The 25,187-nt window shown below is 47.2% G+C and overlaps 1 protein-coding gene across 1 annotated transcript in view; it reads left to right on the top strand.

Moving 5' to 3' along the window:
- Positions 1 to 25,187, top strand: part of EPRS1 (glutamyl-prolyl-tRNA synthetase 1) — a 112,782-nt gene that overhangs the window by 65,823 nt on the left and 21,772 nt on the right. The window contains 10 exon segments of the mRNA XM_044292339.1: positions 2,352 to 2,714; positions 8,447 to 8,674; positions 9,075 to 9,346; positions 10,071 to 10,122; positions 11,324 to 11,533; positions 12,058 to 12,130; positions 13,494 to 13,573; positions 13,738 to 13,839; positions 16,582 to 16,737; positions 17,120 to 17,317. Of these exon segments, the coding sequence (XP_044148274.1) occupies positions 2,352 to 2,714; positions 8,447 to 8,674; positions 9,075 to 9,346; positions 10,071 to 10,122; positions 11,324 to 11,533; positions 12,058 to 12,130; positions 13,494 to 13,573; positions 13,738 to 13,839; positions 16,582 to 16,737; positions 17,120 to 17,317 (1,734 nt within the window).

Raw genomic sequence — 25,187 nt, 5'->3', positions numbered from 1 at the left:
TTTTCTGATGTGCATTTTTGGCGGATTGCCCATGGACCCATTTTTTTTCTATAAGTCTGCAAAAAATGCAGCCAGCACGTGGATGGTATCCATGTGCTGTCCGCAGCCATGCTGCAAATTTATAGAACATGTCCTATTGTCCGTTTTGTGGATAAGAGTAGGCATTTTTATAGTGGGGCCCGCAAAAAGTGCAGGAAGCACCTGGACCACATGCATATTTTGCGGATCTGCAATTTGCAGACTGAAAAACAGATATGGTTCTGTGAACATAGCCTAAAGTTGAGAGCAGCTACCGAGAACCAATAGAAACAGAGGAGCTCAAGGCGTATCATCCTCAGAGACATATTGTGAGTGGTGAAAGGTAACCCCTGAGACGTTGTTCAACTAGGAATGCGAGGTCGTAATACCAGACCCCAAATAATGACAGGAGGGGACAAAGAAGCTGAAACAAGGCTGTTCAGATAAATTGAATGGGTTTTCAGGCGGGCCCCCCCCCCCCCCCCCAGTATTAAAATCGTTGGTGGGCAGTGCATCCACCCCCCCCCCCTAATTAAAATCATAGCTGGGCAGTGCGCCCCTTCTCCCCGGTATTCAAATCATAGGTGGGCAGTGCATCCTCCAACCCCCGCCCCCCCTCCTCCTCCCCGGTATTAAAATCATTGGTCGGCAGTGTGCTCTTCTCTCCTCCCCCCCAGTATTAAAATCATAGGTGGGCAGCGCGCCCCCCCTCCTCCTCCCCGGTATTAACATTGGTGGGCAGTGCACCTTCCCCTGTATTAAATTCATTGATGGGCAGTGTGCCCTCTTCCCCCCCAGTATTAAAATCATTGGTGGGCAGTGCGCCCTTCCCCTCCCCTCCCATCATTGGTGGCAGCGGCAGTTCCGATCGGAGTCCTAGCAGTGTAATGCTGGGGCTCCGATCGGTTACCATGGCAGCCAGGACGCTACTGAAGTCCTGGCTGCCATGTCCAGTTACTCTGCAGCAATATACTTACATGCGCTCTGGCCGTCCGACGCTCCTTCTTCTTGTAACTCACAGGTCTGTGTGGCGCATTGCTTGTGCTTATAGCAATGCGCCGCACAAACTTGTGACGAGTTACAAGAAGTAGCCCCGGGCGACCACAGCGCATGTAAGTATATTGCTGCAGAGTAACTGGCCATGGCAGGCAGGACTTCAGTAGCGTCCTGGCTGCCATGGTAACCGATCGGAGCCCCATCATAACACTGCTGGGACTCCGATCGGAACTGCCGCTGCCACCAATGATGGGGGGGGTGGGGGGTGGGTGGGAAAGCACTGCCCACCAATGATGGGGGAGACCCCCCCCCCCCCCCCTATCATACCGCCACTCGCCACAGTTCTGAGAAGGAGACGCGCCGCAGCGATGAGGAGCCTGAGCCAGTAGCGGTCCTCTTCACTGTAGTGAGGGGCGGGCCGAGTAGACGCGGACTCCTGCATGACGCCGCGTCTACTCTAAACTTAAAGTGCTACTGCGCCCGGCTGCTGGTGTGCTGGGCCTATTTTCAAGCAGGGGCAAATACCCAGGCTCCAGGCGCCTGGGATTTGTTGAGCCCTGCCCTAAGGGTTCATTCACGTGCCAGAGATCTCTGTATGATCCTCTATAGTATGTACATACTGAGATTATCCTCTGAAAGTAATCCGTGTCACATCAGAGATGTAGGCTGGATTCACACTGTTTCCTAGTGTCCATTTGCCATATGTGCCAGGGATGCTCTTGGTGCACCCAGGAGGTTCAAAGAATGTCCACTGTCAGGCGGGCATAGAGGCTTTCCCTCTTGGGATAGCGTTATCTGCTGCCCCAATTCCATACAGAGACAATCCAGTGACAAATGAAAACGTAAATTACTGTAGCATTCATCAGCGGTGTACATTGGGAAATACTTCCAATATATACCCTCTGGTGGATGCTGCAGAATGCCCTATTGTATGTACAAGGAGAGCTGTGAAATGGCCATGAGCCCTGACAAAATTTTATTGCACATATGAAGAGTCAATAATAGATTAGGGAAGGAAAGTCCCCAGTGAGGACAGTGTGCCTCCATGTCACAGGCGGCACAGGGACAGCTAAAGCTCCTCAGCAAGGGGTCAGCAACCTTCAGCACTCCAGCTGTTATGAAGCTACAGTTCCCAGCGTAATGATAGTTCTGAGTAGAGCAGAGCAATTATGCATATTGGGAGTTGTAGTTTCACAACAGCTGGAGTGCCGGAGGTTGCTGACCTCTGCTCTACAGTGCGAGGACTTCACCCAACGCGTCTCAGCTTTCTGGACCCATGTTTGACACGAGCAGCGGGGCACAGGTTACATCACTAAATTGTCGTTTATTTGCCACAGGCAAAGGCGAAACCCACAGAAGCCCCGGTGAAAAACGCCCCTGCCCCATCCCCCGTGTCAGCAGCAGATCCCTCCGTTCTATACAACAAAGTCACAGCTCAGGGAGACCTCGTCCGGGACCTCAAGACCAAGAAAGCCGAAAAAGCTGAAATCGACACGGCTGTTAAAGTTCTTCTGTCGCTGAAAGCAGAATATAAACAGGCAACCGGTCAGGACTACAAACCCGGAAATGCTCCAGCACCGAGCGCCCCGGTCTGCCCTGTGGTGGTGGCCAGTAGCGGTGGTGACGCCAAAGCTGCCTATGACAGGGTGACCGAGCAAGGTGAAGTGGTGCGAAAACTAAAGGCGGAGAAAGCCCCAAAGGTAAGGCCAATGATGTTATGTATGCCACAATGCAGAGGCAGAGTAGCTAGTCCTTAAAGGGTCACGTAATACCAAGGTATGGGACTATATAATTTCCTGTGGACTTATAGCATTGTAGAGAGTCTCACTTAAAGGGTATGAGCACCTTTGTGAGCAATCTTTTTTATGATTGCATTTTATCCCTTTTGAGTTAAAAATATTTGTTTCAATTAGGCTACTTTCACACTCGCGTTTTGGTTTCAGTTTGTGAGATACGTTCAGGGCTCTCAGAAGCGGTCCAAAACGGATCAGTTCTGCCCTAATGCATTCTGAATGGAAAAGGATCCGCTCAGAATGCATCAGTTCAGTGTCCATTCTGCTTTGGAGGCGGACAGAAAAACGCTGCCTGCAGCATTTTGGTGTCAGTCTGATGAAACTGAGCCAAACGAATCCGTCCTGGCACACAATGCAAGTCTTCACTGACACAATCTGTCTTGGCTATGTTAAAGATAATACAAACGGATCCGTTCTGAACGGATGCAGACGGTTGTATTATCTGAACGGATCCGTCCATGACGGGTCCGCACAAAACGCGAGTGTGAAAGTAGCCTTAGTCTTTATTAAAAAAATTCAGCAAGTTTTGTACATGTGGGGTTAAGTTTTAGCCTAGCTGTGAGCATCTTGCTTTCACTTTCAGTTTGAGATGCCATCTGAGGGCTATCCCTTATCTTTGAACTGCTGAACTAGCTCAAAATAAGTACAACTCAATGAGTAAAAGAATTGGTCCTAAAGGTGTCTATAGCCTTTAAAGGACTATGGGCACCTTTTGGGGAGCATTTTTTTATCATGACATGTACTCATTTTGGGCTAAAAATCTTTATTATTTTTTTCCCTACAGCCTTTACTTTCCATGTATCTCCAATTTGTTTATTTCTGCTTTTCTGTCAGAGAGCTGCTCTAATGGCTCCATCTGTAGCTTGTATCTCTTAACTCCTGACAGCTCATAAACTCACCTTTTTAAATTTTTAAACTGGTAAAAATTTAGCTATATTGAGTTGTATGAGCCGTCAGGAATTTAGAGATAAGTGCCACAGATCGAGCAGTCAGAGCAGCCCTCTGATGGGTCCACTATAAAGCAGAAACAAATGGTCTGGAGATGCACGGAAAGTGTATCACGAGAACAATAGAGCTGTCCTACACTTCTACACCTACTATTATGAGGATTACCTTGCAGATAACATCTTTCCTGTGCTACCGAAGGACAAGATTTTATATATACATACACTCACCTAAAGAATTATTAGGAACACCTGTTCTATTTCTCATTAATGCGATTATCTAGACAACCAATCACATGGCAGGTGCTTCAATGCATGTAGGGTTGTGGTCCTGGTCAAGACAATCTCCTGAACTCCAAACTGAATGTCAGAATGGGAAAGAAAGGTGATTTAAGCAATTTTGAGCGCGGCATGGTTGTTGGTGCCAGACGGGCCGGTCTGAGTATTTCACAATCTGCTCAGTTACTGGGATTTTCACGCACAACCATTTCTAGGGTTTACAAAGAATGGTGTGAAAAGGGAAAAACCTCCAGTATGCGGCAGTCCTGTGGGCGAAAATGCCTTGTTGATGCTAGAGGTCAGAGGAGAATGGGCCGACTGATTCAAGCTGATAGAAGAGCAACGTTGACTGAAATAACCACTCGTTACAACCGAGGTATGCAGCAAAGCATTTGTGAAGCCACAACATGCACAACCTTAAGGCGGATGGGCTACAACAGCAGAAGACCCCACCGGGTACCACTCATCTCCACTACAAATAGGAAAAAGAGGCTACAATTTGCACGAGCTCACCAAAATTGGACTGTTGAAGACTGGAAAAATGGTTTCTTGAACATGACAATGAGTTCACTTTACTAAAATGGCCCCCACAGTCACCAGATCTCAACCCAATAGAGCATCTTTGGGATGTGGTGGAACGGGAGCTTCGTGCCCTGGATGTGCATCCCTCAAATCTCCATCACCTGCAAGATGCTATCCTATCAATATGGGCCAACATTTCTAAAGAATGCTATCAGCACCTTGTTGAATCAATGCCACGTAGAATTAAGGCAGTTCTGAAGGCAAAAGGGGGTCCAACACCGTATTAGTATGGTGTTCCTAATAATTCTTTAGGTGAGTGTGTGTGTATGTGTATGTATGTATATGTGTGTGTATATATATATATATATATATATGTGTATATATATATATATATATATATATATACACACACACCATTTTCGTGGCATAGTATTTCCAAAATTAAAAATATATTTTTCAAAATGTCTTCTTTGAGTATCCCTTTCTGATGGAATTATGGCCTGTGACTTACCTGCTATACCCGCTTATTGCAGTGCTTTTTTTTTTTTTTTTTCTTGTTTTCTTTTAAACTTTCTAAACTTCCTCTTTCCTCTGTATCTGTGCTGCTTCTTCTGGTCTCTGCACAAAGCCTCAGGTAGAAGCGGCCGTGAAAACTCTCTTAGAGCTGAAAACGCAATATAAACAAGTAACGGGACAAGAGTACAAGGCGGGCAGCCCTCCTGTAGCTCAGGCCGGCGGCCCCGCGACCGCTCCTTCCAGTGCTCCGTCCTCAGATAGCTCCGTAGTATACAACAGGATAGCGGAGCAAGGAGAGGTGGTCCGACAACTGAAAAGCAAGAAGGCCTCCAAGGTAGGAAGCTGCTGCTGCACGCCACGCTCGGTTGTATGTGCTGCTTGTGGGTTTTTCATTGTATTGTTGAACGGTACTTTTCCTTGGTGTTGGGGGATTAGGCATCTGGATGTCTAAGGCCCACTAGGAATATTGAAATCAGTAATTTTATAAATGACTGACCAGTCCTGCAGGATGGACACCGTCTGATGGTCTGTGCTGGGGAAGTGGCTGCCTTTCTACAGCCAACTCTAGTAATAGTAATAAGCTATTATTACACGCATGACCACTAGGTGGCAGACAAATGTGGTGCATTGACACTTTAGCTCTTCAGTCCATGTATCCATATATACAGTAGTACATGTGTTGGGTGTGCATGCATAGATATTCAAAGGGTTTGTCCCATCATTAAATATCATGTTCATTGTATAGATTTAAATTTAGTGAAAGATTGATGACATTTCCTTACATACTATGGTGCCACCTGCTGATCACAATGTATAGGACTGTGCACATCCATCTACTGAGCTGAGTGCTGGTGGACACACATGCTCAGTCACTCTCCTCACAATAAGGTATCTGCATAGTGATCCTACAGAGGAGCCAGGAGAGATGGCTTTATGACATGCTTGTCAGTAGAAGAGCAGAGCCCTTGCTGTAAAATTGAATTATAGGTGAGGAGACTGCTTATGAGGATTGACTGGTGAGCAAGCCTGTACTATTTCTTTGAAGATTCCAGAATCCATAGTACAAAGATTTACTATCTGCAGTAGAGCTTATTGGAGACTGTGTATTTATGGCTGCCAGAGGGGTAAGTCTACTTTCACACTTGCGTTCTGAGACTTGCGTCTGAGACGGATCCGCTCATATAATGCAGATGGTGGATCCGTTCAGAACGGATCCGTCTGCATTATATTGTAAAAAAAAATTCTAAGTGTCAAAGTAGCCTCAGACGGATCCGTCCAGACTTTACATTGAAAGTCAATGGGGGACGGATCCGTTTGAAAATTGAGCCATAGTGTGTCATATTCAAACGGATCCGTCCCCATTGACTTACATTGTAAGTCTGGACGGATCCGTTTGCCTCCGCACGGCCAGGCGGACACCCGAACGCTGCAAGCAGCGTTCAGGTGTCCGCCTGCTGAGCGGAGGCTGAACGCTGCCAGACTGATGCATTCTAAGCGGATCCGCATCCACTCAGAATGCATTAGGGCCGTACGGATCCGTTCGGGGCCGCTTGTGAGAGCCTTTGAACGGAACTCACAAGCGGAGCCCCGAACGGTAGTGTGAAAGTAGCCTTAGAAGACTGACCGTGTAACTTACCGGGAACTATATTTACAGCTGCCAGATGGGGAAAGAGACTGATTTGGCAGCAGTAAATATAGTGCGCAGTAAATTCCCCAGTCAATCTCTTTACCCCTCTGGCAGCTGTAAATATAGTCCCCGGTAGAGGAAGAGGACTGGATGGGGAACTTACTAGGGACTCCCGTTTACAGTTGCCAGAGGGGGAAGGAGACTTAATTGGGGACAGTACTTAGATGACAGAGTAGAAAACTGAGAACTATATTTACATCAGCGAGTGGGGAAAGAAGACCAAGTTGGAACTTATTGTGGACCATATTTACAGTGGTTAGAGGAGTCGTCGGAAAGATTGGTGGTGAAGTGGAGCAGACGAATAAGGACATATAAATGGAAATTTATCAAACCCTGCTCTCCAGAATTCTGTCTTCAAAAAGTCGCAAAATAGGGATTTTTCTTTTTTTTTTTAGGTCGCTTTCGCAACAGTTGCAGTTTTTTTTAAAAGTAGATGCGAGAGTTTCACTTCAGATTTATCACTGGGGCGTTTTTTAAAAAAGATTTCAGAAATATCCCAAAGCCAGTCCAGTAAAGGTGGTAGTGCAGAAGACTGGGGTAGCATTTCTGGACAAAAGTGTTAGGTTCAAAGATGAGCCTAATTCAACAAGCAACATGCGGCATTTGATAAATTTGGTGCAAAGTATGCCAACACAGACTCGAGGGAAACGGATTTTAAATATTGCCGTCGTGGTAGATTCCCCCCTATACAGCGCTGGGGAAGGGTTTTAAGAGTTGTAGGCAGACTGCAAACGAGGTGTCATGTCACACTGCGCAGCAGCCTGCTTGCAATAGTGCAGATTAGTACTGGTGCTGGAGGGGGAATACAGGGAAGGAGAAAAAAGTTGAAAAATAAATATTTTTGGGGAGCAAAGCAGTTAAAATGGCATTTAATAGCCTTTTTTCGAAAATGTTATTTATTTATTTTTTAAACCTGTCTTCACTCTTACTGTAAAGATGTTTGAAGTGTCCGCATTGAAGTGTCTTGCTTTCTTCGGCTGATCTTTGCCTGAGCTTTGCTTCTTCTGTCCTTCTCTTTCCTCTGCATTTAGGAGGCGATAGATGCCGCAGTGAAAACCCTCTTAAACCTTAAAGCAGAATACAAGCAGCTCACAGGGCAGGAGTACAAGCCTGGGGGTCCTCCTGCTCCTCAGTCTCCTCCTAGTACATCAGTCCCTCCAATAACCTCTAGTCAAACAGGCCCCACACCCAGCGACAGTACCAGTCTGTACAACAAGGTGGCGCAGCAAGGGGAGCTTATCCGCAAGCTCAAATCTGAAAAGGCTCAAAAGGTAACGGTTTTTAGGCCCGTGTTGGACGTCTTTTACTTTTTGTTGTCCTCAGTTAATTTCAGTCGCAGTTACACTAAAATATGTTCAGTCTTTTTGTATGATGCGGGTTTTACCATATTCCACACATGTTCTCATTATATGGTATAGAAGAAGATGCCATAACCATCAGCTGATCACCGCCAGTTTGGCATCTCACACCCCTGGCATGTACCTGACTTGCACATCGGGCATGCTAGTTAGCAGTTTTCCTAAGGCCCTGCTCCATGATAACCTTATCACCTAGTGCGTTATATGGACACTGGTTGTCTCTGTGAAACAACCCTTTAAGATATTCTGGTAAATACGGTGACAGATGCATTCTAGGACCGTGTCACTGAATTGTGGTCCGATAGATGACACGTGGTCTTTTCATTGTTGTAGGACAAGGTAGACGAGGCGGTAAAAGCCCTGCTGTCTCTGAAGGCAGAATACAAAGAAAAGACCGGGCAGGAGTACAAGCCTGGGCAACCACCTGCGAGCACAGCGCCGGAGCCACTTGTAAAAGCTCAAGATAACAGGTCCACGTCTTCTGAGGCTGAAGATCTGCTCGACAGGCTCACCAAGCAGGGAGATGAGATCCGAAAACTGAAGAGTGAGAACGCTTCCAAGGTGAGCAAGACTTGTGGCATGATGCCTGAATCACTGTATCCATTGATTCCTTTATTTATTGGGATATATCTGTGACATATACTGTCCTGTGGTCTGTAGTGTATACTCTGTTACAATGCACTGACAGACCCAGCACCAGCTTCTACATTGGCTGGGCCTGCAGTTCTGGACACCAGTAGAGGGAGCTTTGGAGCTTCCCGCATACATTTATGCATTAAACTAAGCAGAGAGCTCCCCCTAGTGGCAGCTTCAGGCAATCAGATTTTTTATTTTATTTTTTTCAGTTCAATGGTTGTGCAGGGGATAGAGACCTTTGTTTCTGGATAAAACCAATGCTTTTTACAGTTCCTTTAATGGCACTTGTTGTTCTTGGGGGTTTACAATGACTGTTTATCCCTAGGATAAAGTTGATGCTGCAGTGAAGGATCTTCTTGACTCAGTACTTGCACTGAATCAGTACAAGGCTCAAGCCGGAACGGAGAGTAAACCAGTGACCATAACGGGATCTCAGGATAAAAACCCTAAAGAAGACAAACAGCATAAGGAGAAAGAAAATAAGTCTGAAAAACAGAACAAGCAGCCAAAACAGGGAGACGGTCAGAAGAAGAAGGATGGTGGCAAGGAGGCTGGCGGGGCTGCTGGTGAGGGGCAAGGCCCTAAGAAACAGACCAGGTACGGCTACAGTCCTCTACATGAGACAGACATATTTCTTCCTTACACGTTCATATTCTGTAATTGCTATTTCCATCTTGGCTTATTGCTAGGACAGGGCATCACTTTATGACTCGTGGAAGTCTGACTTCTGAGAATGGCAGGGCTGCAGTACTACCTCAGTAGGGATTGATTGTATCATCTCAGACAATGGGGGGGTATATCCTAGCAATATGCCCCCATTGTCTGAGATGATACAACCCCTTTAGGTTTTCCCTTACACAGCTGTGCATTCATGGCGCTGCGCAGTAGTTTCCTGCAAAGCGTGGGGCTGTGCAGGATAAAACCAGTGCAGCGTCCCCTTCATTCTCAGGATCAGCGGGAGTCTTACAAGTCTGCTGACCCATTAGTTTCAAGAGAATGAATAAGATGTTGGCCACGTATGACGCATGACCTCTGTTCTCCACAAAGATGTCAGTCCCAGGGGTGAGCCCAGAATCTGTCAGACATTTATGGCATACACAGTGGATATGCTATGTATCCAAGTTGGGAGTACTCCTTTAAGTAAATTAGGGATCATGGGGGATAGATCTCCTCGGACCTTTCCATAGTCCATAGTGGCTGCTAGTAGTAGACCTCAGAGGATAACTCGACTACAAAGCGATATAACACGTTGGTGTACGGTATGATGACCAATTGTGATCTTTCTTTGTTCTAATCATTTTTGGTATATTTTTTTGTTTAGGCTGGGGCTGGAGGCAAAGAAGGAGGAAAACCTTTCTGACTGGTTCTCTCAGGTAATATTGATTTTGTGGTGTACATGTTCTGTGTAACTGGATGTGTATCAGCCTCTGTTCACAATGCCACTGATTGTGTGTGTCACGTGCATGCAACTGGACGCCTATACATGTCTGCCATAAAAGGGAATCTGCCATCACATAACAATTTAGCAATCTGACATACTTTTTAGATGAGCGCTTGGCAGCTGATTTCAATTTTTAGTTTTTTCTCCGTCTCGATCCATGGCCCCATTGGGGAGATATTAACGTTTTTTTTTTTTATGCAAATTAGCTTTTTGGGTGCAACAAAGGTGTCACATTTCCACTTAAAGCTTCACTCATTTTCCATGATGGCTGCGCCCTCCCCATCGAGTGACAGGGCCAGGCAGTGCCAACATAACTATGCCTGGCCCTGAAGTCTTGTACCTGCGCATTTGCCTCTGTGATAGGTGCATGCGCGGTACAGGCCAGATGCTTCCTGGGCTGAAGGAAACTGGTGAAGATGCAAGCATCGGCACAGTACAGGTTCCTTCAACCTGAAAAGCACCTGGCCTATCAAAGAGGCGAACGCTCAGGCATGAGACTTCAGGGTCAGGCGTGGCTACATGCTGCAGTATTATCTCCGGATCAGTGGCCGGAATGCCGGATCCAGCATTCATTTACATTGAAATGTATTAGTGCCGGATCCGTCCTTCCTGTCTGCACATGCGCAGACCGGTAAAAATGTGAAAAAAATATATAACGGATTTGTTTCTCCGGATGACATCCAGAGAGAGAGATTCGTTCTTGCAATGCATTTGTAAGACGGATCCATCTACAAATGCTGTCCGTTTGCATGCAGATTGCCAGATCCGGCAGGCAAGTGTGAAAGTAGCCTAAAAGGTCAACCTATTGACTTATAGGATAGCTGCCCTTACATCTGGTGGCATTAGAGGTGGCGCTTGTTTGCATGCCCTTTTTCCAGAATTCCAGATTCACATATTGCTAGAATCACGTAATGTATTTTGGTAGCTCAAAAATCTGCTGAGGATATTTACACCATCTATCCCCCCGGGACGAGGTTATTGGTCACACATGCACGGTGTCAATGCACCAAATACATCACAAAATCTGCACCAGCAAAACCACACCCGAAAACGCAAGCTGAATTTAAATAAGAATCCCGCATACTACTGCTATGTGGATTTACGCTATATACATATTCTTCCGTGCCTCACAGGTGATCACAAAGTCAGAGATGATTGAGTATTACGACGTCAGCGGGTGTTACGTGCTGCGACCATGGGCCTTCGCCATTTGGGAATCCATTCAAGAGTTCTTTGATCGCCAGATAAAGACGCTGGGTGTGGAAAACTGTTACTTCCCTATGTTCGTGTCTCAGGCAGCACTTGAGAAAGAGAAGACCCACATTGCTGACTTTGCCCCAGAGGTATGGTAAAAATAAAGGAGCAGGCCAAAAGTAAGGCTTGGGCTACATGGAGGGTTAGGCTGCACAGCTAAAGATTGCAAAGTGAATCGGGGTTTTGTTGTAACCCACAAATGACTTGTACCTGCGAAGTCCAAGCTTGAGACCCATCCACTAGCGCTGCACTGCAGTCTTTGGCGGTCGGACTTGACCCCCTGTGCCTTTTATGGGCAGACGTCCCAGGATCCATTGAAGGACCCAAGGGTGGTCTGACCATATGCCATGTGGTTAGGGATTACTTGGGTATGCTCTAAACCAGGGATGCAGCTCTGTTCAGGTCCAAGGGCTGCATTGTCACAATATATCCCCACATGCTCCCTGTCTTGTCTAACTTAATGTAATTGGACGTTATTTATTTTTATTTCATTCCCAGTGTAGCTCTTGATACTACTTCACCTGCTACCCCCAAAGCTTTAATCCCAATCAGTCCCAGTTTTGCTAATGCTTTTATTAAAAGTAACAGTCTAAGGCTTTGTGTTCTTTTCTAGGTAGCCTGGGTGACCAGATCTGGGAAGACTGAGCTGGCAGAACCAATCGCTGTGCGGCCAACGAGTGAAACGGGTAAGGAACTATAGAAGAAGGAAAACATTGTGCTGCTGTCATAATGTGTGCACATTCAGAGTACAGAAAGTCCTGGGTGTCCGTTGTGACAAGGATTGTTCTGCATCTGAATAGGCGAACCAGCTGTTACGTCATAAAAACCTCGCTTTGGGAATGGCTTTCCTGATCCCATTGAATGGGATCTGAATCCGTTCCCTGGTTTTAAGAATATGGCTTCTGCCCAATGCCATAATGCAACCATTTGCTCTGTTGGACCCGTGTTTGAATGTGTACTGCCTTAGAAGCGCTGGTTTACATTGGCACATATGCAGGAGCACGGACTGGCCCTGGAAAAAAAAATAGTAAAAGTGGCCATGTTTTCTAGTAGAGTCCAAATTGATGGAAGGCAGAGCCAGCAATACCATATTGCGGCACATTATACCGCCCCAACAGAACCAAATACCACAGTCCATCACAAAATACATCCCAAAAAACTTCAGTGGCCGGCTGTGAGGAGGGCCCAGGCAGCTCCCTGGGAAATTTCCCTGTAAGGTCTATGGCCAATCCGCCCCAGCACATATGCAGGCTGTTTATCCCCCATGTACTCTACCAAGTTGATGGGAGCTAAAGGCTTACTTCACCTATTTTAGTGATGCTGCACTGGTACGGTGCAAGAAAAAAAAAAAAAAACACAAGCGTATAAGTAAAATAAGCTTAAAGGGATTCTGTCACCTCTTTTTACCCTATAGAGATGCGGACATGCACGGCTAGATCGCCTCTAGCATGTTCACAATATACCTGTCCCATATCTCTGAGTGGTTTTATTGAGTGTAAAAAATGTTTTTATATATATGTATATCCGCATCTCTATAGGGTAAAAAGAGGTGACAGAATCCCTTTAAAGAAGTTGTCCGATTTTATGGGGGTTTTTGTTGTTGTTGTTTTTTTTTTTTCCTCTTTCTCTTTTTCTCTCTATCTTTCTTTTCCTCTCTCTCTCTCTCTCTCTCTCTCTCTCTCTCTCTCTCTCTCTCTCTCTCTCTCTCTCTCTCTCTCTCTCTCTCTCTCTCTCTCTCTCTCTCTCTCTCTCTCTCTTTCTCTCTTTTTCTTTCTCTTTTTTCTCTCTCTCTCTCTCTCTCTCTCTCTCTCTCTCTCTTTTTCTTTCTCTCTCTCGCTCTCTCTTTTTCTCTCGCGCTCTCGCTCTCTCTTTTTCTCTCGCTCTCTTTTTCTTTTTCTCTCGCTCTCTCCTTCGGTCCACCGCTGCATTCGCTATCTTTATGTATATAGCTCCAACATATTCCACAGTGTTTTACAATCACATTTAACCCTTTGGGTTTTGATGGTTGCTAATAAAAAAATTTCTTCCATAATCGTATTTTTCTTCCAGTTATGTATCCTGCATATGCTAAGTGGGTGCAGTCTCATCGTGACCTCCCTATAAAGCTGAACCAGTGGTGCAATGTTGTGGTACGTGCAGCCAGTCTGCAGTTTCCAAATTGTCTGTAAAAAAAATAAAAAAATGCTGTCTGTCTTTATTTTGGAATAAGTGTCCAGAAAAAAAAATTCTGTTTGGCAACCCTGACATAGACTTTGTCGTCTCTGGCCCTCATGAATCTTGTCTGTTTTTTCAGAGGTGGGAGTTCAAGCATCCTCAGCCATTCCTCCGCACCCGAGAGTTCCTTTGGCAGGAGGGACACACCGCTTTTGCTACGTACGAGGAGGCAGCAGAGGAGGTATGCCAGTCCTATACATGTCAATTTTCATTTACGGTACTTATGTTTTAACATAGTGCCACCATACACTACTTATGCTCCCATAGTGCACCCAGCATAGTATTATGCCCCAGAAGTGCCCCAATGTAGGATATTTATGCCCCCATAGTGCCCCTACAAAGAGAGTTTACGCCTCCATAGTGCCCCCACGTAAAATTATGCCCCCAAAGTGACCCTGTACTGTTAATAAAATAAAAAAATAAGGAATACCCCCCGCCTTGTTCCCCTGGTTATTGGAGCAAATCTTGCTCTCTATCAGCAGGCACAATGCTGCGGCGTCAAGGGACCGGCTGAGCAAAAGAGCTCCTGCTGATTCACCGGTCTACAGAGCCCGGCAGGCACCTTGTGTCACCGCATCGTGCCCGTCTGCCAAGGCGAGGTGCGGCTGGGGAAGGGTGGAACGGGGAGCTTGACAGCTCCTTTTGTCACCATTGCATTCAACTATATTTGTGTCCTCCGTACTCAGATACAGTTGAAATTGGGACATTCCTCAGCCCTCCTGGGGCCACAGGACTGGACGGTTGGGAGGTAGGAATATAAATATTATTTTTTTTACACTATTTGGGATCATGTCCAAGTTTTTTTTATTATCTTGGATAGCCAATTTAATTTATATGTATCAAACCACCTACATAAAGTACAGGTTGTCCCACAAACAAACCCAAAACCTCGTACCTCGTGCCAAAGACTGAAGAGAAAAAAAATCATGACCGCCGGAATGGGTGGATAAATTAGGCATCAGGTCTGGGTAGACTTCTGCTGAATGATGACTAGTGCTCCCTTTACATTTGGGACAAGTGGTGGTAATGTCCTCAGCTGTCCACTAGATGGCAGCACCTCCCCATTCTTCTGGCCCTTACCTGCAGTCTTCATCCTTGCTCCGTTTGCCAAGTGTCCTTATTTCACCCGGCTCAGCTCGTTTCTATAGGGTCATGTAAATGGCGTTTTGCCCAAGTTCTCAAGTACAAGGGGTCTCATTATTATTTGCTCACGTTACGTTCCTTTTTTTTTTTTTTTTTTCCAGTCCCATCACTTTGTCGGGCTATAAATAATTACAGCTTCTCCTTTGTAAGAAGTTTTTGTAAAGTCAAATTGGAAATTGATGTTAAAGGGAGTCTGTCACCACTTTTTTGCATGTTAGACCATTAAAATAGGGTTATTTGATCCAGCCAGAACATAAAAACGGTACCTTTGTGGTAGAAAACGGACTTTTCAATGTGCAGAAAACGAACTTATAAGATTATTTTCGGAGCCCTCTCAAGTGCCCAGGGCGGTCTCTCAATCCTCAGAGCCCAGGCAGGCACCTCCTAAACGGCTGATAACTCCGCCCTCCGTGCGCCTCTGCCCGCCCGTTTACTCCCCTCCCCTGTCCCTTTCCACTGCGGCTGTGCGGTACAAATCGTAGCGGGCGCATGCGCAATGCGATGCCCGCTCCTGGCAGGGCATCGCAATACCTATTGCGCATGCGCCGGCTAAACGGCGATTAGCCGGCGCATGCGCAATAGGTATTGCGATGCCCTGCCAGGAGCGGGCATCGCATTGCGCATGCGCCCGCTACGATTTGTACCGCACAGCCGCAGTGGAAAGGGACAGGGGAGGGGAGTAAACGGGCGGGCAGAGGCGCACGGAGGGCGGAGTTATCAGCCGTTTAGGAGGTGCCTGCCTGGGCTCTGAGGATTGAGAGACCGCCCTGGGCACTTGAGAGGGCTCCGAAAATAATCTTATAAGTTCGTTTTCTGCACATTGAAAAGTCCGTTTTCTACCACAAAGGTACCGTTTTTATGTTCTGGCTGGATCAAATAACCCTATTTTAATGGTCTAACATGCAAAAAAGTGGTGACAGACTCCCTTTAATGAAAAGTTCCCAGGTGTCCTATTACATAGACTGCACTAAAAGCTAACCTTTAATTGTAAAACTAAAAAAAGAGAAGCTGTGAATAAGCGATAAAAATATCAGAAACCAATAGAGGATACTGCCCCCCCCAAGTGAGTCCCTGGACAACCCTGCCTAAGGATGATCCCACTAACTGGAACCTAGCCCTAGAAATCCCTGACCCCTCACTAGCTGGGATAGGAAGGAAGCCGGTAGATGGAAACAGTAAGCAAGTCAGGGGCCAACAGGTTGTATTGTATTATTGTAGAAAAGTTCAGTAAATGCTCCTATTGTATTCCCAGGGGTCCCTGCCTAAAGCATAAGGGCTGCCCTTATGAAGGAGATCCCCCTTAGCAGGAGCCTTGCCCTAAAAGCCTCTGGGGCGTCCATTTCCGGGGAAAGCGAAGATGACCAGTTACAGGAAAGAGGGGGTTGCCAGTGTACAGGTTCTCATAATTTGGGTGTCAAATGGTAGACCTGACTACCACGGCTTTGTAAGCCCATTGCGTCTCCCTCCACCACCATAATGGGCTTCATCAGGATCTAATTGTGGTGAGCATAACGCACTGTAAAAGTAGGCGAATCTTGCTCTCAGTGCACAAGGGCCCTAGCTAATTAAATGGTGTCATAAAAAAAAAAATACAACTTTTCCTGCCAAAAATGAGCCCTCCTACGGCTACATACGGAAGAAGGTATTTCTGTTTTTCTGGAAAAACTAAAAAGCAAAAATGAAAACTATCCCTTTCCTTAAGGGGTTAAATGCGTAGCTTTGCTGTATATGTCTCTGCTGGTTCCGTCCATTAACCAGATATCCCTGATGCTTCTTGCAGGTCCTGCAGATCCTGGATTTCTATGCCCGGGTTTATGAGGAGCTCTTGGCAATTCCTGTAGTAAAAGGAAGGAAGACTGAGAAAGAAAAGTTTGCCGGAGGCGATTACACGACCACCGTGGAAGCGTTCATTTCTGCCAGCGGACGAGCTATACAGGTTTGTATCAGTTATATATTATGATCGGTGTGACTTGGAGTGAAATGCGACACCTGCTGTGTCCCATTGATGGCAGATTACCAGATATTCTGGATTATTGGGTTGCTGCAGAGACTTTTTCACGTGTCGGGGAGAATAATATTTAGGAAGGTCACCCCCGAATAATTGTTAATCTAAAATCTGCTGCTTATATTCAATTAGAGGAATTTCTGGTTGGATGTAAATGCCAGATTATCAGACTCTTTACGGATTGCTGGAAGGTCATTTCATAGCATTTCTATAATGTGTGCTCATCTCTCAGACTGCTGCATTAATCACAGCAGCTTTGATAATTTTAGCAAGGTGACCTGTAGAAAAACGTCCCTTTCTCTTGTTTGCACAGGGTGCCACATCACATCACCTCGGCCAAAATTTCTCAAAAATGTTTGAGATAGTCTTTGAAGATCCTAAGAAGCCGGGTGAAAAGCAGTATGCCTTCCAGAACTCTTGGGGTCTCTCCACCAGGACGATCGGTGCGATGACCATGGTTCACGGAGACAATATGGGGATGGTGCTGCCGCCGCGAGTTGCCTGTGTCCAGGTAAGTCGTGAATGGCTGCTTGGGCAGGAACATAAATTGGAGTTCATTGATTAGATGACAGAGACATGGACCCGAATCATGCCAAAGGGCTCCTAGCAGGGACAGAACCCGATTACCTGGTTTGTAAGTTTAATGGATGTATTCCTCTTTAACCTATTAACTACCTATGATGGAAATGTACTTCATGGGCAGCTGTCGGTTCCCGCCATGCTGACACTGAACTGAATGCTGCTGAGTCTGAGTTGAGTTCCCACCATAGGATACCTATTAAATTGGTGGGGGTTCTACCTCTAGGTTCACCGCTAGTCATAAAACTGCAGACCCCGTACCCCTCAGAGCAGCTGGTATGGGTATGCATGCTGCTGTTCCATTCCTCTTTTTGGGAGTTCCGGAAGTAGCCAAGTTCTATAGGACACACGCCCATCTAATAGTTATTTCCTGGGGATAACTTGTCACGGCTAGAAGTGTGTAAAAATGGGAATTGTCTTGCAGGGATTTAAAGGGCTTGTCCAGGATTTTGATATTGATGGCTTATCCTCAGAACAAAACATCACTATCAGATCGATTGGGGGGGGGGGGGGGGGGGGGGGGTGTGGTATGAGGTCAAACACTGTGCATCCCCACCGATCAGCCGTTACCTTGTAGCTACGGCACAGGAACTGCACAGCTCCATCCATTGTGTAATGATCAGGGCTGTATACTGCATTCACTTGGATGGCAGCAGCACTGCAGTAAAGAGCTCCGTCCACTACACAATGGACGATGCTGTGCAGATCCAGTGTTCTGTCATTTTGGTGGATTTCCGGGTGTGTGAAAGCAGCTAGAGGAGAATCGCATCTTGATAAGGTCCACCAGAATGACTGAACACCGGCACCAACCTCCAACACAGAAGCTTCAAGGTAACAGATGAAGGGCAGGATATCAGCTCCCGCCTATAGGATATTGATGGCCTATCCTGAGGATAGACCAGTGATGGGCAAACTGCGTCTCTCCAGCTGTTGCAAAACTACAACTCCCACCATGCCCTTCTGTAGGCTGAAAGCTGTAGGCAGTCTTTGCATGCTGGGAGTTGTAGTTCTGCAACAGCTGGAGAGCCGCAGTTTGCCTATCACTGGGATAGACTATCAATATCAGAATCCTGGACAACCCCTTTAAATAAGAAAATAGCCAGGCAAACCCCTTTAAATACTTGTCCACTCTAATATACACTACTCACAAAAAGTCAGGGATATTTGGCTTTCGGTGAAATTTATGGAAAAAGTTAAAAGTTGACACTCCAGTGATATTATACCATGAAAGTCGGGCATGTTGAAGCAGCAATGGTGATTTTCCTCATCTCGAACAATTTACTGAAACAAAAGCCAACACCAGTGCTGGGTATACCAATGTCAGTGTCTCAATTACTTGTCATATGCCCTTGAGCATCAATTACAGCTTGACAACGACGTCTCCTGCTGTTCACAAGCTGACTTATTGTCTGCAGAGGCATGGCATCCCACTCTTCTTGAAGGGTGGCCCTCAGGTCATTGAGGTTCTGGGGTAAAGAGTTACAAGCCTCTACACGGTGACTCAGCTGACCACATAGGTTTTCAATGGGATTCAGGTCTGGAGAAAGTGCAGGCCACTTCATTTGAGGTCCCCCAGTCTCCAGCAGCCGTTCCCTAATGATGTGACCTCGATGAGCTGGTGCACGGTCATCCATGAAGATGAAATTAGGCCTGTGTTGTTCATGCAGAGGCACAATGACTGGATTAATGATGTTATTCAGGTAGTATGGGCTTGTCACTGGACCATTCACAAAGTGTAGGGCAGTTCTGTACTGACTAGACACACCTGCCCACACTGTAACACCACCACCACCAAAGGCTCGTCTGGTGACAACAGTGGCTGATGCATAGCGCTCTTCTTGATGTCTCCAACATCGTTGGCGGCCATCATTTCTGCTCAGCGTGTATTGACTTTTATCAGTGAACAGCACTGAGGCCCACTGGTCCCTCGTCCAGTGTAGATGCTCCCTGGCCCATGTAAGATGATGACCCCTGTGGTCAGGTACCATTGCAGGTCGTCTAGCACGCAGACCACACTGATGTAAACAGATTTGAATGGTCTGACGTGACACTTGGGTGCCACTCACCTCCCTTATCTATACCTGGGGTTGTGTGACATTCATCATCCGTTTCCTCAGAGCATTGTTCTCAATGAAGCGGTCATCAGTGCGGGATATGGCCAAAGGACTTCCACTTCTCTGTAGGGTTGCATCGGGTATCGAACTTTCGATACTCACTCAATACTTTTTCATCCGGATCGATACAATACGGTATTTGCTTTTTCTCGATACTAGGCTGCGCTAGTGCCATGTTCTCATCAGCCCCTCCCTCCCCACTATGATGCGGCCGCCACTGCCACCAATAAAAACATTGTGGATGGTGCTCTGAAGGTGCCACTGTGCTACCAATGAAAATAATGAACCCCTAAATGCAAATGTATGGAGCGGACTGCTGCAATGAGCTATCGAGTATCGCAATACTTTACGTTATCGAAATCTAATAAAAATTTTGGTAACGGGGGGCGTGGCTAACTGCCGACATGAGCGCACGCACTTGAGCTCTGCTCCGTACCGCGATCTAAATCCTTCAGCATCCTGACACTCTGGCTACACAGAAGGACGAGTGGCAAGTGCAGAGGAGGAAGAGAAGACCTGGGAGGGCTGACATTGGTCCCAGCAAGGCACAATCGGCGGCTGAAAAGCTAAAAGAATATGTCCGGCAAGAGGCCCAAAATGGCGCCGCTGGTCCTGCTACGCCACGGGCGGCGGTGACGAGAGGTCAGGCGGCGCTGCAGACGGAAGCGGAGGGAGCGGAGGAGCCGGAGGTGACACTTAAGACTGTTTCTCATCAGCTTCTCACCGCGATTTCCACCTGCCAGACGTCCCTTACCTGTAAGATTGAGGAGGTGAAGGTGGACCTGGGCCTACTCAGACAGGACGTGCAGCAGCTCAGAGAACGAGTGCGCCACACGGAGGACAGGGTCTCCGCTCTGGAGGACTTTACCAGGCCGCTGGCAGGCAGACTGCAGGCTGTGGAGAGGTCTGTTGGCCTGTGGCAGCAAAAATGCGATGACCTCGAAAAACAGGGCCAGGCGCAATAACGTCAGGATCCTGGGGTTGCCTGAGAGAGCGGAAGGCTCAGACCCGGCCACTTTTTTGGAACTCTGGTTCAAGGCACAGTTCCCTGACGCGCCATTTTCTGGCGCCTACGCAGTTGAGCAAGCTCACCGGGTCCCCGCCAGACCCCCCCCCCCCCCCCCCCCCTGGGGCTCCCCCTAGGCCTCTGCTGGCGCGGCTGCTTAATTGGAAGGACAGAGATCTGATTTTAGGACAAGCAAGAAACAAGCGGGATATCAAACACGAAGGCGCGAATATTTCGCTGTTCCCTGATTTCTCGGCGGAGCTGCAAAAGAAGAGGGCCACCTTCATCTCTATTAAGCGGCGCCTCCGTGATATGAATCTGCAGTACTCCATGGCCTACCCGGCACGCCTCCGGGTGGTGGATGGTGAGAAAACTGTCTTTTTTGTGGACCCTAAAGAGGCGGAAGAATGGATCTCCAAAAGGCCAAGCCGTCCGGATCCGCGCTGAGGACTTTCGTATTTTAGGACAACTACAGATCTTCTGAGCGGTAACGTTGTGTTTCTATGGGCATCTAAGACTCTGGTGTCATACCTCGGTTTATGGAACTGCCCCATGTTGTGTGCAGCTGCGGAACGTTGTCTGCAGGACTTTCCTATGCATACGCCACTGTGACTGTGGTTGTCCTCCCCATTTCCTATGTCATGCTCCTGTTGTCTGATCCCCCCCTCCCCCCCCCCTCTCTGTGCCCCCTTCCTCCTTCCAGTCTTGATTTTGCTATTTGTTATAACCAGAGATGTCTCATTGATATGGGGTTGAGCGGATACCTGCATAGGTTTTCCACCTTAATGCACTATGCAGGTCCCCGATACATCAGCCATGAAACGGGATGACAGAGATGTCACCGACTATAGAGTCATTCACTCATTCGTTATCTTGTTGTTAAGTTGTATATGGTTTATACTGTTAAAGGCATGGTATGTGAGGCATGATGTGGCATCACGAGGGGTGTGCATGAGACGGTCTGAGGTGAGCAGCCAAGGTTTATGTGCAGGAAGATGGATGTATTGCAAGGAGACTAGATCACTATACCATTATGGCTGAATTTAAGGTTATGACGTGGAATGTGAGGGGTTTGGGTAATCCGAGGAAAAGGATTTCTGTATTCTCCCATATCAGGCGGCACAGCCCTCATATTCTGGGCCTGCAAGAAACCCACTTAACTCCGGAGACAGGGAACAGGGTTAAAAAAACCTTGAGTTCAATGGTCAATGAATGCGTATGGGTCTACACACTCTAGAGGGGTGGCTCTGCTTGTTCACAAGAACATCAGGTGGGAGGTCCAGCATTCGGTTGCGGATCCTGAAGGTCAATACATCCTGGTGTACGCTTTCATTAACTGAGCCCCTTACATTGTAATCAACATTTATAACCCCCCCCCCCCCCCCCCCCCCCCCCATGGACCTGGACAGGTTCCGCTCTGGGGAAAGAGCTGGTAATTATACATTATACTCAGGGAGACACCACTATAGCTAGAATTGCGTCCGAACTTGGGTGGCTAGACATGTGGAGGTTGCGCAATCCCCTTCAGAGGGAGTACTCTTGCTTTACCCCCGCCAGGGGCGCACTGTCCAGAATAGACTATATTTTTGGTAATGCTGCAGTATATACGGATCTTAGTAGTATCGAATATGGCGCACAGGGACCCTCGGATCATGCTCCGGTTCTAGCTCAATTTACTCTATATAATGGCATCAAGCAGAGTGTCCAGATGCGTGTACACCCCTTTTGGTTGTCTTTGCTGTCTTCCAGCGATAGAGTCCCTGATCAACTCCAGGTGTTCCTTGCAATGCAGGGCGAGATGGCGGATGGACTGCTGCTTTGGGAGATGTTGAAGGCCTACCTGAGGGGGTGCCTTAAGTCATCCATTTCTTATATTAAAAAGGATTCTGCGCGCAAGGAATTAGAGCTGCATTCTAGTTGTAAGGCAGCTGAGAACTCCTTCAGGTCCGATCCCACTGATGCGAACAGGCAGGACTGGATGTTGAAAGGCAGGATGTATATGACGCACCTCAGGGAAAAGAGTGAGCGCAAGCTGTTCTTCTTGAAGCAACAGAACTTTGAATTGGGCAGTCAAGCAGGCAAACTGCTAGCTCATGTTGTACGCAATAACAGCATGTCTCCCCCGATTATTAGGATAAAGGACGCAGCTGGGGAGGTGGTGGAATCAGTGGGGGACATTCTAAATAGATTCAAGGGCTTCTACCAGGATCTCTATAGATCAGCGGCTCAGTACTCCGCTCGAGAGTTGAGGGCCTATCTAGACCAGGTCGCGCATCCGCAACTTAGTGAGGAGGATAGGACTTCATTGGAGGCTGACATATCGCTGGAGGAAATTCAGATAGCCATGTCGGAGCTCCCTACTGGTAAGGCACCTGGCCCCGATGGGATCCCAGTGGAGGTTTATAGAAAGTATACTGAGGTACTAGGACCTGAGCTCCTTAAACTTTATCAGGCGGCACAGCAGAGGCGTAGACTCCCGGATTCGATGTATGATGCCACCATAGTGGTGATTTTGAAGCCAGACAAGGATCCCTTGGAGTGTGGGTCATACAGGCCGATATCGCTCCTAAATTTAGATTATAAAATTCTCACGAGACTGATCGCCTCCAGACTGAATAAGGTGATAGCTAAAGTTATACACAGTGACCAGTCTGGGTTCATACCGGGGCGTTCAACGTCTGATAATATCAGAAGGGCGCAGGTTATAGCGCAGGTGGGAGTAGCGAGGGATAAGCGCTGGGTCATGGCATCTCTAGACACTGCTAAGGCCTTTGACTCTGTGGAGTGGGTGTTCCTTTTAGAAGTGTTACGCTGCTTTGGTTTTGGCCCTAGATTTATTGAATGGGTAGAAATTCTGTATCACCTCCCCAGAGCTAATATACTTGTAAATGGGTCGATGTCTGAATCCTTTAGCCTTCACAGGGGAACCAGGCAGGGCTGCCCCCTGTCGCCACTTTTGTTCGCCATAGCCATTGAGCATCTTGCTTTGAGAACTCTGCAAGATCAGGTATTCAAAGGGATTTCTATGGGCGATAGAACGGACAGGGTTGGACTTTACGCGGATGATCTCCTCCTTTTTATGGCTGAACCCGAGACGACACTCCCTAGAGCGATTGATATAATTGGCGAGTTTGGACGGTTCTCGGGTTTGCACATAAATTGGACGAAATCGGCACTCATGCCCCTGTGGTCGCACACGTGGCCTCCTCAGTATTGCAATCTGCCAGTTGTGGATTCCTTCAAATATTTAGGGGTTATTATCACCAGGGATCCCCAGTTGGCGTACTCCCTGAATATTGCTCCTCTGGAGACACTGTTCATGGATAAATTTAGGACATGGCGGACCTTACCACTCTCCATTATGGGAAGATTGAATCTGGTTAAGATGACACTTTTGCCCAAAGGGTTGTATCTGCTGGCGCATGCGTGCACCCCGGTACCGCAGGGCTTTTTTGCCCGCATCCACTCGTTAGTGACTAAATTTGTGTGGGGGGAGTCCAGACGGAAGTTGTCCCTTCAGGTTCTTCAGAGGCCCAAGCTAGAAGGTGGCGCTGCTTTACCTGATTTCTTCCTTTATTACCTAGCCGGGCAGCTGAAATTCCTAACTACCTGGGTTCAGTCGTCGGTCTTGCCCAATGCAGAATACTATCTCAAAGAGCACCTGGGCTTATCCTCTCTGTGGCCGGTTTTGGAAGGACCGCGTTTTATATCCATGCGCTCGCTCCCCATCCATAGAATGGCCCATCAGGTGTGGACGGCTGCGAAGATGAGGTCGTTCAAAGACATCCCGGATGACATCCCTTTGTGGGATAACCTCATGTTTGCTCATTTGAAAGATTTGGAGGGAGCTAGATGGTGGAAGGCACAGGGTGTCAACAAACTGAGTGATTTATATACTGGCGGCAGTCTGTGCTCCTCCTCTCAGTTACAAGAAAAGTTTGAATTGCCTCGCTCTTTCCTTTTTAGATATCTACAATTAAGACATGCGCTAACGGCACAGTTTGGGACAGGAGGTCGCAAAATTTCTAATTATCCCCTGTCCGATTGCATAAAATGGGTAGACTGTCACATAGTAGGTGTCACAGGTGTCATCAGGACGGGGCAGACTTTTGGCATCTCATGTGGGATTGCTCATACTTAAGGTGCTTCTGGGAAGCTGTGGTAGGGGTACTTTCCACAATAGTCCCAAATGCAGTACCGCTGTGCCCAAAAAGCTGCCTACTCGGTATCCTAGATGAGGAGGTTTGGGGTCACCATCACAGGATTCTTCTGAGTGAAACCCTATTCCTTGCCAGGAAAGCCATTGCCCTGAGATGGATGGATGATAGAATACCTACACTGGGTCAATGGAAAGCGCTGGTCAATCAGGCTGTAAGCATGGAAAAGGTTGTCTATACTCACAGGAAGTGTCCACAAAAGTTTGACAAAGTGTGGGGTGAATGGTGCGCATCTCCTTTGACTGTGCATAATGCTTGTATGTATTCAGCTGCTGATGTGTAGTATTATGTCTATGTGTATTGAGGCAATTGTCTCATCCACTTTGCGGTCTCTACACGATATATGACTTAGTACATCTTCTAACTGCACCGGATCTAATGCAATACTGTCCTGTACTGCTGTACTTGCACTATGTCCCCTGCGTGGGATTTATCCTGGAATTGCTACTTCTCTACTTGTGCTGA

Source organism: Bufo gargarizans, chromosome 4, assembly GCF_014858855.1.
Source record: "Bufo gargarizans isolate SCDJY-AF-19 chromosome 4, ASM1485885v1, whole genome shotgun sequence".
NCBI classification, from domain to species: Eukaryota; Metazoa; Chordata; class Amphibia; order Anura; family Bufonidae; genus Bufo; species Bufo gargarizans.
Note: the sequence above shows the minus strand (reverse complement) of the source record. Positions and strands in the feature narration are given on the sequence as shown.